Raw genomic sequence first — 16,832 nt, forward strand, 5'->3', positions numbered from 1 at the left:
GTACTAAAATTGCTATGACAGGATACTTAAATTATGAAAGGACAAATTTTCCATGCTTCTGAGATTTGAACCAGTTGTCACTTTTACAGGAGCCATAGGACTTAACACATCAACTTCAAAACCAATTTTGCAACCTGAGTACTATTGAAATGAACCAGATTTTGGATCCAAAGTGGAGTCTAATGTCACAAAGAGACCATATCCCTGAATATGAAATGGCTGACATACAGGAGCTCTGCTCTGTGATAGTTTAGGAGATTTGAGTTTGTTTTCAATTGAAATTGCATGAAGAAGAATTTACATTTTTTTAGAATTTTTCATTACCCACAGACAGAAGCATGACACATTGATGCTTCCGAGTTGAAATCGGTCTCCCGTGACCTCTCTGCTGTTGCAGTTGATCCAATGGATCCTTCCTTTGCCAGGCGCAAGGTCTCTGCAAAAACCTGAGGTAGTGGTCACCTCACACTGGGCACCATGTCTCCAGGCTACCCACCCACCTGTATCCATACAGTAGCCATCCTAAAATATTGAGTGCCCAGCAGCTGTGGCACACCACTCATAAACAGAGCATGCAGGTCTGGAGGATTCTGTTCCACATTTCCAGGCACCATCCTCTTGTTCTGTAGACACTGCATCTCAGCGGGCTACGGTATATCCAACAAGTTGTAATTTTAAGTAACTTTGGGGGGAAAAAATTGCTTCCTAAGTATTTTTTCTTGCGATACTGGCACGTCCCCCCAGCCACAACCAGAATGAAAACTGAGTTGTTAAAAATAATTAATTGTATTTGTTCTTAGACCACCTCTAGGTTCTACTTAATAGAAGCCACACTGCATGTAAAAAGTATGCAGAAATATCAGGCTAAGTAGGAAAGTATCAAAAATAATCACCTGTTTATAAAATGAGAAGTATTGGGACATTCTGCTTATCAGATCGAGGGAATGTAACTAGGAATACCATAGATAAGTAAGAGCTACATAACATGTAGGTTTGAATAAGCAATGCATGTTTCTTCAGCATGTTTTCTTGTTAGGCCTTTCAGCCAGAATACCTTCCCATTTTAAATACCAACTTCCTATTGAATTATATGAAATAGAAACTGCATGATATGAATGACTTCCCTAAAATTAAATTACCTTCAAACTAGGTGTCTTACCTATAAGCAAGCATAATTACAGCAATGTATATGCATGGGCATGTCATTCATTTTACTGAAGACTTAATCAAGCTTTCTATGCAACTAATGTATATCATTAGCAGAGTTCAGGTAGGCATGTGATACTGGCTCTTTAGGAAGAGACCTGGATGGATTCCAACTTAACCCTTAAAATGTTACTGATTGGCAATGAAGAGTTGACATTCCCCATGTGTGCAAACGACATTAAAAAATCAATTTGCCATGAAAATTACCATTGGATTTAAATTTCACAGCACACAGGAACAAAAAAAGGCAAGAGCTACCATGGCTGTGGTGTTGGCCCCATGGGAAGGGTGTCCTAGGGTACCTGTTGGGGGGAAGCTTGTGCTCCTCCTTACCCCCAGCTGCTGGGACCTGGGAGTGCTGATGTAGGTGTGTGATTTGTGTAAAGGGATCAGGCCCTGCACCCCAGGGTCCATCCAGCTGGTCAACAAGTTGTTCTGCCACGCAGCACAGTCCAAAGACAGGGAAAAGGGGTTGGCTCCTCATTTTCCAGAAGCTGGAGGCCTGCTGCAGCCAATTTGCAAAGCAGAGGACTCCCACTGCTGAGTAAGCACTGCCAGCTACCTCCAGGTCACAGCCTACAGGAGCAAGGATATGCATTCTGGGGACAGAAGCAGGGCCAGAAGGGAGAGCAATGCATAACCCATTTGCAGGGGTGTGCTGCCCTTTGTAGAGCATCCCTTTGCTGTCATGATCCCATGTGAAACCAATCAGCCATTGCACGTGGCATCCTCAGGCCATAGCCCTGTTCATCTCAGTAAGATCTTAAGGGTTAATGGTTCCTGCTGCATTCTCTGGACTGTGGCTGCTCAGATGCCCTGCCATGTATACATATTTTTGTGTATAAGCCTTGCAGAACGTCTGGTCACATAGCTAAGAAAGGTGCACTTGAGCACCGTCCATGTAACCATGCACCCCCTTGTCCTGTTTCATGTGCGGACACAGAATAGCTGTAATTCTCATATGTAATTTATTTTTAAGTACAGTGTATTGCTCTTTTCTGAAACTTTTTCCTTTTTCTTTCTTTTTTTTGACAACTTTCTGCATTGGCAGAGCATCTTGGGATTGAATTTATGGGTATGGACCAATCATTCCTTTTAGCCTGCAGATTCTAGACCCTGAGAGATAAACCCCTTTTTATTTTTTTTTCTACACCTCCCCTTTTCAATTCCTAACCAATTTCTTTATGCTTTAGAAGGGATCATACAGCTATAACAACAACCCTTGTCAAAGTGTTAGTGGAAATCAGTTCACTAAAATGGTAATAGTGATAGGATATTCCAGACTTAAGGTGTTCTAGGAATTACTGAAGTGATCATAACAGTGTACATTCCTGTTTCTGCTGTATAGTTTTGACTAGTTTTGACATCTGTTTTTGGTGAGTTCTTCTAGGGTTGCCCGGTTTTGGAAACACTGTACGTTTTAGGCAAATTTACTAACTAGTGTATTAAAAAAGAGAAACTTATGACCACTTAAAATTCTGCAAATTTGCAGTGTTGAGCACTGATTTTCAAGTGAAGTTTTATGTCTAAACCCACATCTAGGTGGTTACACATTATGTGTATATCAGTTGCCTATAAATATATGTAAATGATATGCATATATACATTCCTTTCCAGGTCTGTAAATTCGAAGTGGACTGAAAGTTATTTAGGAATTTAAATAGAAGTTTGCAGCTAGACTCCAGGTCCTCAAGTCAGCATATATTCAATATTTCTAAAACTAAACTCAACAAGAACATTGGCAGTGGGTACTATTTTCATATTTCAGCTTTAAATATAGTGGAAATAGATCTTTTAAGTCTTAGTCGTGAATAGACTGTACTCATCTAACTAGCTATTTGTATTCAGGGGTACAAATAATGCATTTCTTGAATAAGCTAACTTGAAATTCAGGTCAGTTTTAGTTTGGAATTTCCTATAATTGTTGGTAAATGAAAAAAAAAAACAGATGATGAGGCAGTTTTAGTTCACATTCTTATTAAAAATGCCCCCACAATATGTCATTAGCTTAAGCTGTGAACTATGGAAAATCCATTACAAGCCCAAATTTAAAAAATCACTCACAACCCAGCTTATTTTTGTTTTTATTATTATCCTAAGGTACCATTAGTTCCCACACATAAATATTAGATTGTAGTGGAAGATACATGGCTACATTAACACATGAGGAGTTAAATTAAAATCCTGTTAAAAACTGACCTGCAAATTTTGCTTTATATATGAAATTACATCAGCAGAACAATCTCTTGGAATTAAATTCTTTTAAAAATCCCTAGCGATCTGTAAGAAGAAAAACTTTAAAACAGAGCAAATTTAAGACCTTATGTATCATCAGTTATTTATAAACAAGAGTGATGTGAAATTAATTGCATAATATGCATATTTGAAAGGCTGCACATTTAATATCTTGACTTAAGTCTTACATTGATTTGATTTTCATATCATTCTATAGGGGAAAAAATTATTGAAATTATTTTTAATACTTAACAGGCTAAAATCTTTCTAAATTCTCACGGCACATACAATTCTTTTCAGACTTTCCTGCAAGGCTGCTATAATTTTTTTTCGAGATAGTTTGATCAGCATGTATTATTTATCTGGGTGTCACTAACAGACTCTGTAAATGTTAACACTGGTCAGGGAGAGAAGGTAGTTTTGGGGCAAGATGTAGTATAACCACAAGTGCCCCACAGGAGTTCTTTGCAAGTCTCTTCTTGGCCTTAAACAGAGAGTCCAAGGCTTCTCTTTGAGGTACCATGCCATCTGCAGAACAGCAGGGCATCCCCCATTTGGCCCCTGCTGTCCCCTGTCAGCCAGGAGCATGGCCAGGTTTACATGAGAGCTTGCTGGTTTGCTGGGCATGACATGCCCAGGTGCATGTGCCTTCCTAGGCAGACCTTGCCCCCAGAGTTTGAGGGAAGTCATGGTAGCACCACCGTTCATGCACACCGTGCCAAGCTGTATTGTCCTTAGGGCCTTGTTTCAAAGGGCACAGAAGGGAACTGAGGTTATAAAAGCAGATCCAGGGGTTTAATATCCCATGCCCATCAAGACCTGTAGTCCCAGAAGACGTGCTGGTGCTAGGACCATTGCTCAGGGCTGTATCCCCCATCCCCTTCAGTGAGTGAGCACCCAGAAACGCCCCAAGCAACAAGCCTCAGCCCAGTGGCAAACTCAGTCAGGCCATCACCAGCCAGCTGCCCAGCTTATCTGCAAGAGCCTCAGCCTGCAGCAAACCTCCTGGAGTCAGAGCAATTTTTCCTTCAGGGAAGAACTGAGCAGGGTGTCCACTGTCAATTAATCTTCTACTTCCTCTCCCTTGCCCTCCAAAAAAAAACGGGTTGATATGTCATTGTTCATTTTGCTTTCATAAGCTAACAGCTGACAGCATGACAATTAAAAAAAAATAATAATAATTCAAAGCATTTCAAATTAGCCCCTAAATTGCTTAGCACAATTCTCCTGTTTCCTGTGACATCCTCGTAATACACCATTTCCATGGCTAACTAATAAGCGCTTTCAGAAGGGGCAAAAATGGGAAGGGGATCAAGTGCCACTAACTAGCCTAGGCGAGGAGTTATGCTGTATGAGAAATCCCTTCACAATCTGCTTCAACCTTTTTTTTTTGTCCCCAAGCATTTCTTTCTGTTTTTTTCCAGTTGCAAGCATGCTGTGCCAGGCCTGCAGTTGACTTCTCTACCCTTTTTTCCAGTCTTTCCCTATATTTCACCTTCCTCTTTTTCTTTGTCCTGGTTTGGTTTGGTTGGAGTTTCAGCCCTTTCTTTCTTCCCTTTTTTGACCTTCTGTTTTTGGAGTTATATTTATTTTTCTTTAATACATTTTTACAGCATCCTAGTTTTACCAAACTCACTTCTTCTCTCCCCCTTCCCCCCCTTTGTTAATAATTACTGCTATTAATTTTGTCTGACAGTGCTCATGACCTGTTTGCTGGTGTTTGGTTTACAGTGGGTTTGGCTTGTAAGATAAATTTGTTCCATGGGGTAGTGCATTGTATCAGAGAAATTAAGATTTATTTTTGGTTTTTGGTTTGTTGCATGGAGTATTTGCCGTTTGCCCACAGTGACTTTAAAACAAAACAGACAAACTCAGGAAGCACATTGGAGGGAAGGCTCTCTGTTCAGTAAGGAGTATTTTTCCTTGAACTGGTGTGTCATTTATGACAACACATCATTTGGACAGGGACATATGGCACATGTGAGAGACCATTGTGCACCTCTGTACCAGCCCCAGATGAAAGTCCCTTCCAGCAGGAATAATGCTGGCATTTATTCCAAAGGTAGTGCAAAGCTGTTCAGCTCTAATTCATTCATTTATTTTTAATCATCTGCTGGTATTCTGACTGTGGTCGATATTGTAGATCACTATTGGTCTGTCTGCTTACTCAAAAATAAGACTTGACTAAAGTTAGACATCCATTTTTTCCTAACCGCAGGAACACAAATCCACATCTGTAAAGCGTCAACACAGAATGCGCCTCTGTTTCAGAGCTCCTTACGTAACATTTCCCCAGCAGAGCACTCAGCAATGCTCTCTGCCAAGCATGAGTGAGGCTGGAAAGCATCAGTAGCTCCAGCCCAAACATTAGCAGTGCTACTAACACCTTTATAAAAATGAAATATCTCCGATGAATGAGATCGGTAACAAGCTGTCATCACTGAGCAGGCTGCCACCCTAGATAGAGAATTCCTTTGTTGGTCACAAGCGGATACAAGTTGAAACTCTGCATTTCTCTCACACAAGGCACTGCTGGTCACTGATACTGCTGTATTTTAGGAGGAGCACTGGAGAAAGAGTCTGAATTTTATGACCAGAGCTCAAAACCTGTCTTCATTTCCATTGGTGATATAATTACAAGCCAAGCTCATGTCTTAAATGTAGAAGAGTATTTTGAAAGAGCTCAAAACCTGTCTTCATTTCCATTGGTGATATAATTACAAGCCAAGCTCATGTCTTAAATGTAGAAGAGTATTTTGAAATCTCTCCTGTAAAGACAGCTGAGATATAAATTGACATGGGACCAGAAGGATATTGGATATGAAAACAATCCAAAAAAGATAATAAGAAAATAAATTTCTCGTAAGACCTGTAAAAATGGCTTTAATTCCAGCTGTCTTTGCAAAACTTCCAAAGCATTTGCAAATTCACGTTATTACCTTAACACAGTGCATTTTTATTTCCAGCAAATGCTGTGTTTGTCAACTGTGAAGTTGTTTCTTAGATATTATTCTCGTTGGCTTAAAAAAAAAAAAAAGTGACTTTTGACTGTAATTGTTGTTATCCCTAGTATTGTGTTAATAGTTTGTGGTGTAGTCCTGTTCTCCTTGCAGTCAATAATGAGTCTGCCTGAAGTGTGGTGGCTGTGTCTCGGTGTGGCTGTGTGACTGTGCAGTGGTTTGTAGCATGACAGCGGTTGTGTGCTCCTTGCCTAGCCATCCTCCATGTTGTGACTTTCTCTGTTTTTGTCCCTTTCTAGAAGCTGAGGAACTGTACCAGAAACGGGTGCTGACCATAACTGGCATTTGCATTGCTCTTCTAGTAGTTGGCATCATGTGTGTGGTGGCCTACTGCAAAACCAAGTAAACTTTTCTCTTCTATTTTATATCTGTGGTTGTTGGTCAGGGCCTTCCCAGTTGATTGTAGCTTCTCTGGGCATAAGGTTGCATCTGGGTTTCTCTAGAGGTGAGCTTAAGAGACAAACCTGTGACCAGGGTGCTCTGGTCCAAGCCAGATGAATGTAGGTCTCCATGTCCGTCAGCAGTGCAAAAATAAGACAGGTATCTGAAAGGTTTCTCAGTCTTTTTGGCAATTTTTTTCCTTTTTTTGTTTGTTTGTTTGTTTGTTTTTCTGTTGCCCATTTCAGCTGGTTTCCCCAGCTGAAAAGGAACAAACTCCAACATTGGAATCCTGTTGCTCTCCAGCAGTAAATTTTATGTATAAACCTAATTTGTTTGTACTTGAGACACGATTAATGATGCTAAAAGTTACTATACATAAAAGGCCAAAAAATTGAACACAAAAGTGCTCTCAATGCAAAAGTAGGCATTTAAATGCATTCTGTGAGTCTCTAAATTACTGGGGGTGGCTCTCAAACATGCGTGAGGCACTCTGGACCATAAATTACACAGAACATCAGCAGAATTTCTGCTGCCAAAACTTCTGTCTGCTCTTATAAATCTTCCCACCAAAACACAGAAAACCCTTATCATAAATATTCCACATTTGTATAAACGTGATTTACTGTTTCAAGGCTTGACTGGCAGTTGGACTGTTATTTTTTGTTGTAAGCCCCTCCAATAATGGATGTGTTAACAGCAGGGGAGGAGAGAGATCGTTTGTCCCTCTCAGTAAGAGTCCAAACACATACACATAACTGTTCCCACCCATAACCTTGTGCCAGTGGTCAGTGGGGAACAACTGAAACAGTAATAAAAAATCAGATCAATTACTGCTTTTAGAAATCACCTCCCCATGTATTTCAGCAAACATTTAGTCAGGATCCTGAAGTATGGTTTTCTGCATAAAGAGCCCCCAGAATCCATCAGAGGTCTGGATGGTTTTTTTGCCCCAGACATCAGCAACCACTGTGAACCAAAAGCTAAGTGTTTTCAAACACAGCTGGTGAGAGGACCATGCCAGGATATGACCCTCCAAATGCAGCAGTCATGCCAGACTGTTATCTGTGAGGTGATTTGCATATGCTCCTTTCCCTGAATAGGGGAAAACTCAGAACCAAGAGAAATCCTGGAATGGTGTTAGGAGAACGACCTATGTAGTAGCTTAGATTTTGTTGGTCTCCTTGCAAAAAATACTGCTGATAACTGCCAAGGCAGTATCTTCAGACACTGAGTCTTAATTCAAAGGTACTTTATTTGCAAATCATTTACATGAAGAAAAAAGCTTCTTTAGTGAAGTACACACTAACTTTCCCATTATTCTTTCTTCTCAGTTTTGTGGAGTAATTTCGTTTTTTTTAGTGTCCTTTTGCTAGAGGATGAATAGCACAGATAGAAGCATGCAAATTCAAATGCATTGGTCACTGAAGGTGGGAAGTAATGCGGTTTTCTGGGGATGGATTCCCAGGTTACATGTGCCAGGATTTCAGTCCTATAGTAGACAAACTCAAACTCCTTCTAGAATTCACTTTCTCTACCATGTAAAGGAATTCAGGTTGTTCTCAGCTCCCAAGGTCTCCAGAGTCTCATGAAAGGGAGCTGTGAAATCGAGTTAAAACCTTGCTTGCATGTTGCTTCTCAGCCCAGCAGGTCTTCTGGTAGTTCAAATGTCTCCTGGCACTGCACTCTCTATACACCTTAACTACTTACATGTCCTAAGATGATGCCTGGTTGTCCTCAAAGCACAAAATCCACATGGATCACAGGCTGTATCCTTCTGAGACAAGAGCATTTCCTAGACAGATGTATCTGCGTATGCCATTCATGTGATGTGACATGAAGTAAGCATTTTCCACAATCCAGGCACATATACACAGAGAAAATATGTAAAACACTGTGTGTAAAGTCATGTTTTCATTGTCTTTAAGCATTCATGGCTGTCAAGCTTCAGCATATTTATTGCCCTCCCTCACTCCTCCTTTTTGTAATGCTTGGAAGAGTCCCCTTGAGTTCAAAACAGGATTAAAAGTAGTTATATCTTACGCTGTCCTACCCTGCCAACACTATCTGCACTTCTGCGTACAGCATAGGAGTTTTAAGTATTTTAGATTTTGCCACAGCCAAAGTCATATGCATTCCACAGTGTGTTGGAGCCTGCATCCTCCCTTCACTGCCCTGGATTCTGTGACAGTATGGTGGAAGTTCTCCAATGTAATGAGAGAAAACTGGGTAATATTGATAAATTAAGTCTGAAATTGAATAGCCCTTTCTCTCGTTATTTATTTTGGTGTTCTATTTAGTGTGTTCTGCATAGCCTTCACAGTGCCAGGTTTTACTATGCTGTAAGTTTTGTTGCTGACAGCTTGTAATGATCTTCTGAAAATTTCTTCTGAGGAGGGCTGGAAGGATTACAGAATCTTGGAATCATTTAGGCTGGAAAAGACCTTTGAGATTGTGTCCAACCTTTGACTGGCCACCACCTTATCAACTAGACCATGTCACTAGGTGCCCTGACCATTTCTTGAATACCCCCAAGGATAGTGACTCCACCACACCCCTGGGCAGTCCAAAGCTTAATAACCCTTTACATGAAGAAATTTCTCCTGATGTCCAACCTGAACCTCTCCTGGCATAGCTTGAGACCATTTCTTCTTGTCCTGTTGCTACTTGCAAGGGAGAAGAGGCCAATACCCACCTGGCTACAGCCTCCTTTCAGGTGGTTGTAGAGAGTGATAAGGTCACCCCTGAGCTTCCTTTTCTCCAGGCTAAACACCCCCAGCTCCTGCAGCCACTCCTCAAAAGACTTACATGTTATTAGCAAGTGGGGAAACAGCAGCTAAGGACAGGAAACAGTAGCAGCATCAAAGTCAACCAGAGATCATATCATTAGTACATGGGTAGTTCTACTAAATGCATTAGCAGCCATGGCATCCACCTGCTAATCACTAGGTTCCAGAGCAAATCTGATGTTGCTGAAACAAAACCTTCCAGAGCTGCCAGGAAGTCTGCAGGCTCAGGCCTGTCTCATATATTCTCACTTTGGATTTCTGAGGCTTCCTCTGCGCTCTTCAATTCTTTAACACATTTATGTACTTGAAGTACACTGTTGAGGTAAGGGATGAATCCCACCAAAAAAATGTGTAACTGCCACATCACAAAGACCGTGTTCCAGTGTCTGCAAGCAAGCCCTGAGGCACAGACACCTCGACTCCATGCAATGAACAGAGAGGCAAAACTCAATGGGCTGTCAGAAACCTTGCCTTGGCCCTTGTGAGGGTGTCAAGGTGACTGGGTTAAAATCTCTCCCCCCGCCTTTCTGAGTGCAGAAAAGAGCTCCGCCTGAGACAGGGTATTGCTTAGAAATAGCTTCCCTTTTTCTCTCACTTATTCCCATCCCTCTGTGTCCTGCTGACTCCTGGAAGGGATCCCAAATATCCTTCCCCCTGTGCAGGTCCCCACAGCTCCAGCTGCAATTAGACCTGTGGTTTTCAGAGTTACTCTGAGCTCTAGCAGCAGTGAAGAAAATTCTGGCAAAAAAAAAAGATGTTATATTATTATCACCAACATCAATATGCTGAAAGGTGCAGCTGCTTTCCTTTTGTCTATTAAAATCATTTCCGTGTTTCGTGCGCAGGAAGCAGAGGAAAAAGTTGCATGACCGCCTTCGGCAGAGCCTGCGCTCGGAAAGGAACAATGTGATGAACATGGCCAACGGGCCGCACCACCCCAACCCACCGCCGGATAATGTCCAGCTGGTGAATGTAGGTTTCACTGCCCATGTTTCAGCCTAGGCTACCAGTGCCACAGGAAAGCTCACCCCACAGCTTTTGAACATCTACCTGCTGGAGGCTGGGGACTGATTTCTCTTGGCTTTCTCCACACAGAAAAAATTGCTACTGCAAACTACTGCTGTCTCCTCCATCAGAGAGTAGTATTTTTGGTGTAGCTTATGGTAAAGGGGCATTGCCTTCCCACGTCTCTGTCTATTGAGACTTCTCATTCCCTTTTTCGATATGTTTTTATAGCTTGATTGGGATGCAGACCTTTGCTACTTTCCTCATTTGTCTCCTCCTATTTTGAGTCTAGATGGGCTATGTACACAGAGGTGTATATGGATGTGCCAGTATGTGTTGGTATGGTTTCTGCATGTATTTAAGTGAAAAAATTTGTGCTTTGGCACATGTAAAAGACTGAAATCTGGGAAGGAGGGATTGGCAATTATGTATACAAATGTGCTGTGAGTTACAGTTTGTAAACCTGGGGTTTGTCTGGGTTTTTTCAGCAGTACATTTCGAAAAATGTAATCTCCAGTGAGCATGTCATCGAGAGAGAAACAGAGACCTCATTTTCTACAAGCCACTACACGTCAACAACACATCACTCCGTGACAGTCACCCAGACACCTAGCCACAGGTACTGGAGGTAGAAGGCAAATGGTAGCTGTAATATCTGATCCGTTGCTGTTGCAAAACCAAAAAGATGTGTAAAACAACAAACCAGGGAAGTTTTATGCTCCTTTCATAGTGTTTTCATTTTAAGACTAATGGTATTTGATGTCATATCACCTAATTAATTATCTTCACAGGCATTTACAAAGACCTTTATTGTCTGAATGGCATTCCAATACTGTCACAGTGAATTTTAGTATATGCAAATTGCTAAATCAGTGACAGTTCTGATGACTGGAAAGCCCTCCTTCCCTCTCCTTTTATCAATACAAGCAAAATAACCTTGATGCCTGTGGATTCATACAATTCACTAAACTCTGCAACCCCAGTTACCAACCCAAAGGTTATGCTGCAGATCCTGTGTGACAACAGAACCCTTCTTTTCCTGGGTAAGCTTCTGCTCATACACATTTGCTACCAAAGCCCACTCTCACACTCGTCCTTTCTCTTTTCTTGGTTGCTGCTCTCCAGCTGGAGTAATGGCCACACTGAAAGCATCCTCTCTGAAAGCCACTCAGTGCTCATCAGCTCTTCCATGGAGAATAGCAGGCACACCAGCCCAGCAGGGCCCCGGGGCCGCCTCAACGGCATCGGCGGGCCACGGGAAGGCAACAGCTTCCTCCGGCATGCGAGAGAGACCCCCGATTCCTACCGAGACTCTCCTCACAGTGAAAGGTAGGACACACCACCTCACTGCTTTCAGTTGGCAAGGCCTGGTGTTTTCCCAGATGATTTCAAAGCTTGGGGGCAAAGGAGAAAATGCAGCAGTGCACCTCTTCATGTAGGGCATATATCTCCTTATTCATAAAGCTTAGTAGTAGTTTAAAGCCTACCAAAAGTATTTCTGCCCTTCTTGCCTCTACTGGATTTAGTCCTATTAGCCAGCAGTTCACACTTGGAAAAGCTCCATTGGAGTAGTTAGTCAGAAATTTCCATTGTAAAGTATAAACAGAACTTTGCCCAATTACCAATTTCTTAGAAGATGCAAGTGAGAAAACTGAGAGATTTTGTGGGGAGAAAGTAATGTATTGATCCACAGATGGAGGGCACTAAGGACTCCTAAGCAGTATAGAAATTATGCCACCACCTACTTTCTGGAGTATTCCAGCTCCTAAACCCTTTAAAAATTCCCCTTAACCTTTTATTAAATGAAAGCAAGGAACACAAAGTGCAAGCCAGAAGGACTCGGGTTATTATTAAATCAGGAATAGTTACAAATGAAGCTGACCAGGAGTTTTCCAACCAAGTAACTTTTTTTCTGAAAAGGCTGGTTCATCAGTTCCTAATGTCTGCCTAGAAGTGCATCAGTTGCAAAAAAACTTACTGAAAAAATCCTTCTCAGGTTTACACTAGCATTTTACTTCAAGATAGCCCCAGAATAGCAAAAGAAAGACTGAGAAGAAACAAGACATTTAAAGAGAGTATTGCTCCCAGGAATCATAGGCAGAAGAAAAGGAAAGCAAAAGGTTATGGACCAATTCTCTGAGCACTTCGAAATCACAAGGGATTTGGCTTTGTAGGGTGTCCATGATGTCAGAAATGCAACCAGACAATCCCTAAGGACACTGAGTTGTGTAAATTGTGGTTTTCAGAAAAATAAATGTGCCAGTACAGGAAATGCCATTTCTGTGGTACGCACTCTGCCACACAAACTGCTTAGCAGCAGGAAGAGGGCCCACTGAGGAAGGATCCTGAGTGTGGTACCACCAAGGATAATAAAGTAGCTTTCTTGTTAAAAGTTATGTGTTATTTACCATGGAATTTAATTTGAAGATACAGGGCTCACATGACATAAACAGCCATGGCTCCAATTCAGCAGAGCACTTTGACAAGATTATCTTTTAATCGTGCAAGTAGGCCCGCTGAAATCAGCAAGATTACTCATATGGGTAGAGCTCAGCATGTGCTTAAGTGCTTTGCTGGATCAGGACCTGTAACAGTAAATACCATGTTGTCTCCTGCCTGGGAACCGAGCAGGATGCATGGCCACACGCCTGCCAGTGGTGAGTATTAGAGCTTGGTGTATTTGGGCATCTGCATGTGGGAAGTGAAGACCATTCTTGCTGCCTGCCTGCATTGCATGGGACACCCAAAACATCATTCTAATATGAACTGTTTAGATTTCATTGGGGGGGGAGGAGGGGAGCAGGGAGGAGCATATTCTTTTTTGTTTCCCTGAGAAGAAAGAAGGCATTTCATCAATTATTGTGTCTCTTGAAGGTTGTACAATAGGTCAAAAGCAGCAACATTTCTGTAATAATTCATCAGGCATTGACAGCCTAAGCCTGTGCCTGAAGCGATCAGAAATTTGGAACATGGGAGATGATAGTTCCCTGGGCATTAATTGCAGGCCTCATCTATTTTTAGCAAGCAGGAAATACACAGCCAATTGTTCCTGAGATGGATTGTGTGTGTGTGTGTGTATGTAAGGGAGAAAATGAGAGTTATTTGGAACTAAAAATTACTCAGAAACATAAAGGAATGTAGGAGCTGACAGATTACTTCCTGAAGCCATCAAATGTTGCTGTACTGTGAACTGGTAGATCAAGGCTGTACTCCCTCAAATTTCAAATGAAATTGAACAGACATTATGAGGGGTTCTTTTGCATTACCCCATTCATCTGCTGGATCCCGTGCCCTGCCACCTGTGTACACAAGCAGAGGGCACAAGCAGTTTTATCTTGGCTGTCCTTAGCTGTCTTACAGGAGGGAAGATCAAAAAACACCATCTCTGCACAAAAGGCTGGACTGTATGATGAAGCTGGCAGCATATAACTAGTTAATGCTTGCTGGATGGCCATGTATACACTCTGATCCCCTTTCACTGAGCCAGCATAGTTGGCCATGAAGCTGGATAAATCAATCACCTTTTAACCTTCCTTTCAGGATGGGCTAGAGCTGCACGAGATCAGCTCCCGAGCCTCAGATCGCAGACAGCAGCTAGTTAGCACTGCCCTGTTATGGTGTGGGGGAATACAGCAGAAATGTGTGAATGCACAACACTCCAGTATGAGTAACTTGACACTGTTGGAAGCATGCACAGTACACTGAACACATTTAACCAACTCAATGCATTAACAGAACCAGTTTAGCTAAAATCCAGTATGTCATGAAGACGTGTACCCAACACTGTACCAGCTGGGAAAGTAGAAAGGCTTCAGTTTTTCAGACAATGCCTATTTAAAAATGTGAAAGGGATTAAAAGCTCACTCATGGAAGGAGAAAAAATTATTTAATTCATCCAATGCACAGACCTATTCATTACCCTTTGCTCAACCAGCTTAATTCCCATGCATAACTCCAGGTTTGTTTTTTTTCCTTTCTCTTGCTCCTCAGTTCATGTAAATCAATGTGCAATCAATGTGCCTCTAGTGAAATCAATTTACGCTGCTGCACATCTGTCCAGAGACTCCCATTTTCTCTTTTTTCCCATAACTCCATTTTTGTCAAGTGTAATATGTGCAACTGAGTCATAGATTGGATAAGAAAGCTGGGTTCAGATTTATTTTGGTAAATTCAGGCTCAGATAAATAAACCACTAATGAAAAACTAACTGCTTCAATCATAGACATGTAGCTTTTCTCAATGGCCTGTGTAGGAGATGGAGCTTAGAAAGATTTTAACTTTGAACACAGATGAAATTCAGGCAGGTGAATTTAGGATAAGAATAAAAGTAAAGCCAGACCATGTTGGGCACTGTGCTTTTGATCAAGTGATTTTAGGCAGATCCTCACCTGGCATGAATCCACATGACCTCATAGCATGTCTACTGATTCAAACCAGTTTAGAGTCTTACATTTTTTGTTCTGTTTCTTTGGGACAAACTCTGTAATGGCAATTGAGCTTCATTTTCAGAAGTCACTTCTGACCACTACCCTTCCCACAGGAACAGGGACAGATTTTGCAGAGAAATCATGGACACTAGGCCAGACAATGCTGTCTTTCAGAATTTGTTCCCATATGAGGACAAATGATACTCTCTGTTTCTTTGCAGATAGACCTACCAGCCAGGGTAATTAACACCCAAGGAGTGCAACAGCACAAAATTCCTGGGATGGTGCTACAAATGCTTCTCTGACTATCCTTGGTGATTAAAATTAGCAGAATCTGGTTCTAGATTTTATCCAAACATTACTTTCCTCCTTAGCCTGAGACAGTCTGGTTGCCAGAAGAGGGTGAAGCCCCAAGAGGACTGTCCTTCAATTCCCTTCCTTTCTTTCCCCTGTCTGTTTGCGTGTACCCCAGATTCTGGTCAAATCCTTCCAGAAGTGCAGCAGCTGTTTGTATTTGGAGAAAACACTTGCAAATGCATTTTGTTTCTGGCAGCCTGTCTGTCTCTGAATCCCATTCCTGGATTCATTCCAGAAAGTTATTCTGGCAAAAAATTTACGGCATCTCCATGGCTGGGATCTCAGAGTTTTGCTGTGCTCCTCCTGCTTTCAAATGTTTTTGCCCAAAGTCCCAGAAGTCAGCAGTTTATAGGATTAATAGCAACAGGAAAGTTTCCTAAGTAGCCCTGTGTGAGGATGCTGGGGATCTTAAGGGATCCCTGCCATTTCTCTCCCAGTCCACATGAGCTGCTGTGTTCACAGGTCACCACTGCTCCTGTGCTCGCAACCTTTCCCCATCTCTTTCCTTCAGGTATGTCTCAGCTATGACCACACCAGCTCGCATGTCACCTGTTGATTTTCACACTCCAACTTCTCCCAAGTCCCGCCCCTCCACAATGTCACCACCGGCTTCCAGCTTGACCGTCTCGATCCCTTCAGTGGCGGTGAGTCCCTTCATAGAAGAGGAGCGACCACTGCTCCTGGTGACTCCACTGCAGCTACATGAGAAGTATGACCACCATCTTCAGCAATTCAACTCCTTTCAACACAATGCCACCCATGAGAGCAGCAGCCTGCCACCAAGCCCTCTGCGGATTGTGGAGGATGAGGAGTACGAGACCACGCAGGAGTACGAACCAGCACAGGAGCCTCCAAAGAAACTCAGCAACAGCCGGAGGGTCAAAAGAACAAAGCCCAATGGCCACATTTCCAGCAGGGTGGAAGTGGACTCTGACACAAGCTCTGAGAGCAGCAGCTCTGAGACCGAAACCGAAGATGAACGAATAGGCGAGGATACACCATTCCTGAGCATACCGAACCCCGGGGCAACCAGTCTGGAGCCAGCCACTGCCTTCCGGCTGGCTGAAACCAGGACTAACCCGGCAAATCGCTTCTCCACACCAGAAGAGTTGCAAGCAAGGTTGTCCAGTGTGATAGCTAACCAAGACCCTATTGCTGTATAAAACATAAAACACATAGATTCACATGTAAAACTTTATTTTATATAATGAAGTATTCCACCTTTAAATTAAACAATTTATTTTATTTTAGCAATTCCGCTGATAGAAAACAGGAGAGGAAAAAAAACTTTTATAAATTAAATATACGTATGTACAAATGTGTTATGTGCCATATGTAGCAATTTTTTACAGTATTTCAAAAATGGGGAAAGATATCAATGGTGCCTTTATGTTATGTTAAGTTGAGAGCAAGTT

At 42.1% G+C, this 16,832-nt stretch overlaps 1 protein-coding gene across 3 annotated transcripts in view; it reads left to right on the plus strand.

Annotated features, from left to right (window-relative positions):
• NRG1 (neuregulin 1) overlaps positions 1-16,580 on the plus strand; it is a gene marked incomplete at both ends in the record, with an annotated part of 173,024 nt that extends 156,444 nt beyond the window's left edge. For 2 of the 3 annotated variants that reach the window (XM_082301815.1, XM_082301816.1), the window contains 6 exons: positions 2,258-2,281; positions 6,701-6,803; positions 10,474-10,600; positions 11,122-11,252; positions 11,759-11,962; positions 15,929-16,580. In XM_082301815.1, the coding sequence (XP_082157941.1) occupies positions 2,258-2,281; positions 6,701-6,803; positions 10,474-10,600; positions 11,122-11,252; positions 11,759-11,962; positions 15,929-16,580 (1,241 nt within the window). The remainder of the gene's footprint in view (positions 1-2,257; positions 2,282-6,700; positions 6,804-10,473; positions 10,601-11,121; positions 11,253-11,758; positions 11,963-15,928) is intronic. The other variant, XM_082301817.1, reaches the window with a different exon arrangement.
• Between the last annotated feature and the right edge of the window lie 252 nt (positions 16,581-16,832).

Source organism: Coloeus monedula, assembly GCF_965178545.1.
Source record: "Coloeus monedula genome assembly, chromosome: Z".
Taxonomy (NCBI): Eukaryota; Metazoa; Chordata; class Aves; order Passeriformes; family Corvidae; genus Coloeus; species Coloeus monedula.